Below are 9,405 nucleotides of genomic sequence, written 5' to 3' on the forward strand. Positions count from 1 at the left end.
GAAATCCACTGAGTCGCATCAAGCTTCACTGAGAAAAAGAGCTTTGAAGTTTCATTTCTCTATAAGATTCAACATTACATACAAAGTCTCGGTCTTGCAACAATAGCGAATTAAAGACTCATTTTTTTGCCTTAATTTTGTTCAGTTGAAAATGAAATTGTCATATATTTCAAAACAATTTAGGTTTTTTTCATCCATCCTTTGTGTTTTTGTGCAGCCTTTCCCAGATTGATTTGTTATTTTCTTACAGAAAAAGTTGAATGACTATTCTCACGATCAAAATATTCCTTTGCACATTGAAACTTTTACAGAAAAAAATTTACTATCAGTTAAATTGGAAACTACTCCTGCTTCAGTTTCTTTCAAACAGCGACTGGGTGTATTTCTGTTAAACTCTGTCCATTTTATCTTTTAGAACATCATTCCTCCAATTTCTCAGATTCCATTTTTGTTACTGCTTGTTTACAGTTTAATTGTCGTGTTTTTTACCGACTATTTTTTGTACTCATAATTTTTATTGTTATTGAGCAATTTATGTAATTTTTGTAAATATATTTTATTACAATAATATAAAGAGTTTATACATTTTTTTTAAAAAAAATTCATGTCTGCAAAATCTGGGTTAAAAATGTACATGAAGTAGAGGTAAAGTTAATATTTTCACACACACAATAAAAATATAAAAATATTTACAAAAAATAATCCAAGTTCTAGTTTCAAAGTGACAAACAACTTTAAGCTTCAATTTTAAATAAAATTATAGAGCTAATTAATTTTGAAAAGCTTAACATGATCAGTTTGAAGTGCAACAACAATGATGCTTTGATGATCCCTGAAATTGACTCAAGAAACTTGAAAAGCCCATCGCACTATTCAGGATTCCTAACACACCAGGTCACCAAGTCACCGATGGAGTGAAAAATGGAGGGAGGGACAACTGACAGTGTAAAGGATAGAACACCAGGAATTTTCACATTTACATGGCAGCACGATCCCCTCCTTCCTTACACAACTAAAAATGAAATTTGTTGGTCTCACACAGGCTTCCTATGCCATACTGATTTTGATGATTTTGTTGATCGAAAAAGCTCTCTCTTTAAATACATATTATGATGGGATTTTCAAATTTGACAATGACAGCAATGTAATTATGTGCTCTGAATAAAGTATTCATACTTCTTATTTACGATACTAGATATTTACAGAAATGTTTACATTTGGTAACAAAAAAATAGTTCACAGCTCACAAATAAAACAGAGTTGCTATTTTCATCAAATTTTGAAATTTTTTGAGTTTTTTCTGACTTAAGATAATTTAATCCAAAAAGTTCCCCAGTATATATGGCAAAATTCTTGAGGCAGCGATGTCAAATTTTTCCTGGCACAATTTCTTACGCTACCAACAGGTTGGAGACCCTACTTTTAAGATACTCCTTGTATTTTAAACGTAGACAGGACTCAAAATAATTTCTGATCTCTAAAGTCCCCCGTTTATCTGCAAGGGTGGGTGCTTATATCATCCCACTCTCCATTTGCATGTTTCATATCTTTCTGTAAGCATTGGCAGACTTCACAAATAAAGAAATCTGGAAAAATTTGGCACCACTGACCTACGGTGCTTACATGCCAGAATGATGCAGGGCCATTCATGTTAGGATACCCTGAATAAAACAGATTCACACACCGCGGGTAAAATTCCATGAAAATATCCAACCATTCCTATTTTCCGTAAGTATTAGTCTTCTCTCGGTTTTCCTGACCCTTACTTACAACCCCATGGAGTAGAACTGGTTTTGATCTGAAGCACAATGAAGTAAAATGGTAACAAAAACTAAATCCCAGAAGAATTTCAACTCCATCGCCTGATCCATGATCTTGATTTTAAAAACTTGGTTAACTGGCTTCAATGGCAATTTTTTGCTTCTTGTTTTCCTTGACTGCAACATCTGAAAAACAACGATTTAAAAAAATCAGCAGGAGGACTTAAATGAAATGACATCGGCGGAAGCAAAAATCAATGAGGAAACTGCAAAAATTCAGATTCTGCAAGATGAGAAAATAAATTCAACCCTGTTTTAAAAAGCTAATTTTTGTCTTGTTCTGGCAATGGTTAAGTTTAGTGAGCATAAGGCTAAAAGATATGCCTACCATTTAGTTTCTCCTTCTTGGTGATAAAGATCTTAACACTGGAATGGGGGATTAAAAATAAAGTCCAAGTCATGTCCGCTTGATTCCAGGACACACCTGACACAGTTTCAGTTATAGTTGGATTCCTTAACAAAATTCCTCGTAAAAATTGTTTTACTATCAGTGAATTTACCAGTGATCTAATTCATTTTTATTTAAAAAATTATACATACATTACATTAAAAAACATTTGATAAACCTGACACAGGTAGGGTAGGTGAGGGTGCAGTGCCGAACAGAGCAATGTGCTGCACCTTCTCATTTTTGTCAGAAAAATATTCTGTTGGCAACAGAACCACATCATTTGTGATGGGAATACATACTCACTGCATTTTATTGACGGCAAAAGTTAAAATATCGCTATACAATTTTTTAAAGGGTGAAGTAATTTCTTCTTGCAAGGCAAAAAAATATGTGATCAAAAAGTTCTTTCATGTCCTACTAAACTCCGCTGCAAAACTTTTGATGCTCACCAAAAAGTACAAGGTAAAAATACACAGTCCAAAAATCGTGAATTACGTTTCAATGAAGTGATTAGGCATGGTTTCTTTCTTTCACAATTAATTGATAGAAGGCAGTCTCTCAATATTTTGTCCATTAATGAAATGAATAATTTGTATAAAATAGCAATGAATGAAAATATGTGGCCTGTTGTCTCACCGACCGTAAGCATTTATGTTTATCATTTGTGGCCTTCCGTCTCATCAAAATTTCCACAATCGCCGGTGTCACATCTACAGTCCAAAAATCATCACAAATTATGCCCAAGGGTTTGAAATGGCTGTGCCACCACTTTTTCATTGAAAAAGTGGCTATTGATGAAATGTTCGGCCTTAAACTCTCACTTACCCTAATTTCCCTAGGGTATGAATTAATTTTTAATGGTTTAGTTCTCTCATATAGATTTTTATTTTATTTATGAGCAAAGCATTTGCATTTTTCAAAACCGTTGTTGACTAAAAAGGTTGAAATTTTATTATGGAGTTAATGAGGAATGTTTCCCATGCACAAATCAACCAATTCCTGCTCGGTGGTCCAGCATACAAATGGAGCCCTTAAAATACCCTCAAATGGTAAGTTCCTAGCAATTATTGATGCAGTGCAAAACACACTAGAGTCAATTTTCAAAAAAAAAAGCCAATTGGATCACTAAAAAGTGCTTTGAAAAGTATACCTTTTTGGACAGGTTCATCTGTTGGGACTTCAGGTAACTCAGGTGCAGGTTCATCCTCTTTAATATTTTGTGGGATTTCGGTCTCTCTATTTTGCTCGCCATCTCTCTCACCAACAAGGTCATTGAATTCTTTCTCAATAGCTTCCATGTCAGTGTCACTGAATGATTCACCAGATATTAGCCTTTGGATCTCCTAAAAATGAAACAGAGAATCACACAGTTCATGAAATTTTTTGATCAGAGGAATTTGTATCACGATACAGTAAATTTCCATATACCATAAGAGTCCATAGATACCCTGCACCTATTTTCTCAGTTTGTGCAGCAGAAAAGCACGGAGCAAAATCAATGCAAATAATTTTCTTTCTATGTATCATACACATGAGTATTTTCTGCAGCATACAAGAATTGGGGTGCGAATTACCACAGACACATACAGTAGTGTTTGTTTTCAATACCAAAACAAAAGTAATTTTTGTCTCTTTACGTATATCAGCATTTTTTGATAGGCCTTCCATTCTTTTCGAGTAATTTTACCTGTAGAGAGTTTAATCATGTGTCAGCATCTCTTGTCGGAACAAACCCACTTAGAAGGTGGGTCATTCCATGTCAATTCGAACGGACTTGTAACCACCCGACTCGGATTTCCATGATTTTTTTTTTACTTAATCTATCAGTCAATATAAGAAAAAACCCAAATTTTCAGCTTCATATCTTCAATATTTCTTGAGAAAAAATTTTTTGAAGTTTTATGGCCTTCTCTAAAAATGCACTCTCCAGACTCAGAAAACGGGAATGACTCGTGTTACTTTGAAGTTACTTTACTCAACATACTTTGAAGTTGATTTTCAAAAAAAAAAGTTGGCAATATCTTGTTAGCTTCGGTTGCTACGCCCATTTTAAGAAAACTAGTTTTTAGCGTTAAAAATCAGGGCTAAAACGGCGTATCTTCGGCTCAGTTGGCCCTCCTGCGTGAGTTGGGTTCAATTGGGAATTTTTCCCTTAAAATACATACTAACACGAACTAGTGTGCCAAATTTCAGCTTAAAATCTTTAAAACTGCAAAACGTATGAGGTTTTTTCAAACACGAGTCATTCCCGTTTTCTGAGTCTGGAGAGTGCATTTTTAGAGAAGGCCATAAAACTTCAAAAAATTTTTTCTCAAGAAATATTGAAGATATGAAGCTGAAAATTTGGGTTTTTTCTTATATTGACCGATAGATTAAGTAAAAAAAAATCATGGAAATCCGAGTCGGATGGTTACAAGTCCGTTTGAATTGACATGGAATGACCCAGGTCTAAGTGGAGGTCTAGGTGGGTCTAGTGGTCTAAGGTTGTAAAGTGGACTGTTAATTCAGAAAAAATAAAAATGGGTCCAGCCTCGTAAATTGCTTTTAAGTTCGAGGAATCCCATTGAACTAAAAGAGAACATGATAATGATTCAAGATATATATGTAGTACTATTGAAATGAAGATTTGGTGCACTACATACCTCTTGTTTTTCTGCTGCTTCCTTGGTTTCATCCATAATTTTTTCAATCTCATCAATATTCATAGAATCATTAACTTTTTTCAATGCTTCATTACCTTCTTTCAGCACATCAAACACCTAAAAACAACGATTAAAATCATAATTTTAATAATGTAGCTACTCTTTAAGCAGGTTTTCAAGGGAACTGAAAACAATTCATGTTATAAATTTTGCTGTTTGATTACTGGTGGTTTGGTTGTTGACCTTTCTTAAAATAAATTATAAATTGAACACAGAAGAGAAATTCATAGAAAAAAAATATATATCTATACATCGTTGCCATTGAAAAGAAATTCCATTTTAAAAATGGCAAAAATGGGACCCGCTTGAAGCGGTATTTTTGGCAGGCTCTGATGACGGAGCCAGGCGGGGAAATGGCATTTGCCCATTGTCTGAACTCAGCTTTAGACTTTGCCTTGCAATTCAATTGAGGAGTTCTTTGGCATAACCACGTATACGCGTATACGCCGTTTCTTCGGAGATCGGTTCTACTAAATCCTCTGACTCTGAGCTGTTGGTACAAATAGTTTGTATATGTTTCTGATGAAAAATTATTAAGGTTAAGCCGGTCCGAACACACGCACCTCCTCATCCGAGACGTTCTCCGGAAAAACCACGTATACGCGTAAACGTGGTTTTCTAATCATGAATGCAAAATTCGGTATAATTTGCATAAGGAAAAAGTTAAATCGTACAATCAACTCAAAAGTGACCTCATCGGGGGGTATGAAAGTGATCCCAATACTGTTATTCTGGAGTTTGACTATATGCGCAAAATTTGCCAGTGCCGAAATTAAATTGCACCAAACAATTTTATAAACGTTTATTTTGGTTTTACATATTTAATGTGCACGTGCACAATTGTCCACACTCTTTCATGTACAGTTGTATGAAATCGGAGGCCAAAAAAAACACCAATTCTGTCATTTCTTTAGTGTATCGTTCTCTGATCGAACTCATAGACCGTGAGCCATTTAAATGCGCAATTTTATTCAGTGACGCATGTGGTGGCCAAAATAAGAACTTCTTGCTTATGTGCTTTTGTGCTTGGTTTTCGGAAGTGTATGCCGTCGAAATACTGCATGTTTACCCTGTTCGCGGGCACAGTTACTCGATTTGCGATCGATATTTCGGGATTTACGGTAAAAAGTTGAAAAAATTACCCATTATTCAGACTGCTGCGGAGTATCTGAAAATCATCGCGAAAAGTCGAGAAAAGCCTTTCCCCTATTGGAGCACGTGGGATCCATCGCTTTTTAAAGAATGGGAAACTGTATTGCGTCCTTTTTTTAAGAAAAAACCGACGAAGAAGCATAGTTGCTTTACTCTTCAAAAATATTGCATGCTGAAATACAAGCCAGACGGAACTATTTCAGCCTCTAAGACGTACACTCCCGATTTTGAGGACTTCCAGTACTGGAAGAATGCCGATATTACCCGTCAAGAGTTGGACATAAAACCCTCACAAGCGACTCTTCCACCTTTGAAACCGGCCAAAATAGCAGATGTCAGAGCTCTCTATGAGTTTTTGAATGAAGGGGCGAGGACCTGGTTCCAGCGTTCCAGGTGACGATGGGCAAGGGCCCTCTGATCTCTCCGATGACGATATCAGCGAATATTAAAACTTTTTGTTTACTATTTGAACCTAATGCAAGGTAAATTATTCATACTAACATTTACTTTTTTTTCATCCATCCTCTAACTCATGAAAAATTAAAATCAATTAGACAAATACCCATTCGAAGTCGATCTCAGTTAAAACCACGTATAATTATTTATTTAGCAGATTCATTTACTCAAAAGCGTCTGTTAATTTAAGATCATGTGCTTCTGTAAAATAATTCTAGATAGTATGAGCTTTAAAAAAGTCTTCAGTTTTTATAAATCGGTTGAGTAGTTTCGAAAATATACACTGTCAAACTTTCAAAAGCGTATTTCTCACAACCATATTTTTCGTTATACGTGGTTATGCCAAAGAACTCCTCAATTGTCGGATAATGGTAGGCTTTTTCTCCCCTTATAAATAATGATTTTTAAAACTGTTTGGTTTTTTCACGAAATTTTGGGCAAGAGAAGCAATGCTGCAACAGTGCAAAAGTTCTTTGCCAATGCCTGTTTGTAGTGAATAGGATGTTTTTTGCTATTTTTTTTTTAAATCAAATATTTATGCCATTAATTTTAAAGCAAAATATTTTCTTGGAATTCTTAGGAGCAAGTGACTGTAAAGTGGAATAAAAACTTCAAAAATATTGTTGATTTTAAAAGGGAGAAACCATGCTCAATAGCCCCAGGTCAATTCAATAGGAAAGTTGAGTGCAAAAATCTTTGCATAATGGCAGCAAGGGCTGTCAGAGTTGCCTAAAGTTTCCCAGTTTTGTGTGACTCACTCTGCTGTTCCCCCGATACGATTACATTGGTCTTATGGGATCAGGCAGATCAGAGGGGGGGAGAGGAACTATGCAAACAAGGCAGCGCAAATCAGAAAAACTACATCGAGAAATTTCAAAGAATATCTTGTTATATGACTAACTTGAGTTAGTTGGGACCTTGGAGCAAAACCCTCTCCACCAGAAATAGATAAAAAATCCACAATTCTACCAAAATTTGAGTTGATTGTTAGAGATTGAATTCAGGTGAAACCAAATTCCTCAAGAAATATGGATCATATTAGAGATGAAGAATTGTTTTGCAATTAATAAACTAAAATACATTTGTAGGGATTATACCTTTGCTTCGACTTGTGCAAATTCGACATCTTGAATTAGCGTTTCAATCGTTTCCAACTGTCCATCAGTCTTTGAAAGAAGTTGTTCGGCAAGCCGTTTCTTCCGCAGTATAAGTAAAGCACGACTAGAATAAAAGAAATGATACAATCAAGTATTTTTCTTAGAAAGAAAAATGTTGGCACTTGTCAAAACTTTTCAATTTTTTTCTAATATTCATTTTTCATTTCATAAAAGTCCATTTTTCGATCTCAAATCTTCTTTACGTCATATCATTCAGTCCATCTCCATTACTTTTTATTACTAAGCTTACAACAATAGCTACATAGATTATAGCCAGCCAATCAGGCATAGACTTGATGTCTCGCCACCCGTGACATCAGCAAGTCTATGAAATAAGCAGAAAATAGCAGTTGATTGTAAGGATCCTATGTGAGGTCACAGTGCTACAGGTTTTTACATTGGCTCTTATGGGAGTCCAGGGTCCTACAGAACTTGTCCCTTGGAAAATGGGAATGGATATAGATATTTGTTACATCACAAATCAAAACACAGGTTTTCCAGTTTCTTGTCCTCCCAGCCAATATATTTTGCCTGATGTATTTTTGAGTCAATCCCTCCGTCCCCCCTCCCTTTCTTCTATAATGTTTTAATTGATTTTTTCCAGGTTCTAAAAACTATCAAAATTAAATAGATACTTACTCTTTCTTACCAGCAGCTACCAATTCTTTCGCAATACGCCTCTCAGTCTCTAGTTTCCTGGCAATTTGCTTTTGATATTGTTTAACTTTATCTCTTTGACTCTTCATTTGCTGTAAAATCAAAATTAAAGGCACATGATTAGAAAAAAACAATTTTCCTGTTAATAGTTTATGATCATCTGTTTTAAACCCTGAGCAGGCACACAGCCAGGATTTTAAATACACAACTAGAGAACAGGGTAGTTCAAATTGCATGCAAGAAGTATAGCGATGAATGTGTGTGATACGCTTTCAACCGCAGAATATGATAAAAAAACAAATTTGGACTACTGGACAAGGTCTGAACTAGAAAAGATTGTCGCATGTTTGCTCTTCAAAATCTTGAGCAGAAAACAATTCAGAGAACGGGAACTTTGGAGATTAACTTGTAGACAAGATGTCTACAAGTATTTTCAACGCAGCTCAAAATGAAGATCCATTATAGAGATGACATCATTTGGATTCATGTTTGGATTTACGCCAATTATCCGATGTTAGTTATAAACTTTTATATCTTGTTTGGGTGTTCATTTTCAGACTCCCTGTTGAGTGTTTCTTTTGTTTAATGAAAGTTTGAAGTGAAATCAAGTTGCATAGTGCTTTAATTCGTATCATGGCCGGAGGCCATTGCGCATCTAATGCTGAGCTTATTCCATTCACTTATTTTAAATAAATAGATGCTTAAAACTAATTTATACTTGGAGTCATTGAAAATCCAGAGCTATGATAATAAATCAATTCTGTACAGGAGAAGATACTTGATATTCAAATAAAACCAACAAGATTGTAAGGAAAACTACTGACCAAAACTGCACGGTCTTGTTCCGTTACTCGTGAAACCTTCTTTGATTTGCTAAATAAACCACCCATTTTGTTCGAGTAAATGTAAAATTGTGGAAGAATGAATTTTAAATTTTGTCCAACAAAACTGTTCTGTGTTTTCTGGCTTCTTGCTTATCACTATCTCTGGTTTGCTACACACTTATCTTATCACTTTATCACTTCATCACACTTCATCACTTTTCGCACATCGCACATAACCTCCAAACT

General features: G+C 35.1%; 1 protein-coding gene across 1 annotated transcript; it reads right to left on the reverse strand.

The window, feature by feature from the left end:
- Nucleotides 1–531: 531 nt before the first annotated feature.
- Nucleotides 532–9,387, reverse strand: LOC109035575 (vacuolar protein sorting 20). Its single transcript, XM_019049258.2, has 6 exons — nucleotides 9,160–9,387; nucleotides 8,318–8,427; nucleotides 7,619–7,742; nucleotides 4,854–4,970; nucleotides 3,362–3,554; nucleotides 532–1,946 (listed from the first exon to the last, which is right to left on the reverse strand). Exons 1-6 carry the CDS (start codon nucleotides 9,223–9,225, stop codon nucleotides 1,894–1,896), a joined length of 663 nt encoding a protein of 220 aa, XP_018904803.2. The 5' UTR covers nucleotides 9,226–9,387; the 3' UTR covers nucleotides 532–1,893.
- Nucleotides 9,388–9,405: the final 18 nt, after the last annotated feature.

This window comes from Bemisia tabaci, chromosome 1 (genome assembly GCF_918797505.1).
Source record: "Bemisia tabaci chromosome 1, PGI_BMITA_v3".
In the NCBI taxonomy this organism is placed as follows: domain Eukaryota; kingdom Metazoa; phylum Arthropoda; class Insecta; order Hemiptera; family Aleyrodidae; genus Bemisia; species Bemisia tabaci.

Bases quoted from the DNA above. Each gene is read 5' to 3' on its own strand.
- LOC109035575 (XM_019049258.2), bottom strand. From the start codon at position 9,225: ATGGGTGGTTTATTTAGCAAATCAAAGAAGGTTTCACGAGTAACGGAA. The intron at 4,971-7,618 runs GTATAATCCCTA...CGTTGTTTTTAG, and splicing joins TTGCACAAGTCGAAGCAAAG to GTGTTTGATGTGCTGAAAGA. The intron at 1,947-3,361 runs GTATACTTTTCA...GTTGTTTTTCAG, and splicing joins AGATGAACCTGTCCAAAAAG to ATGTTGCAGTCAAGGAAAAC.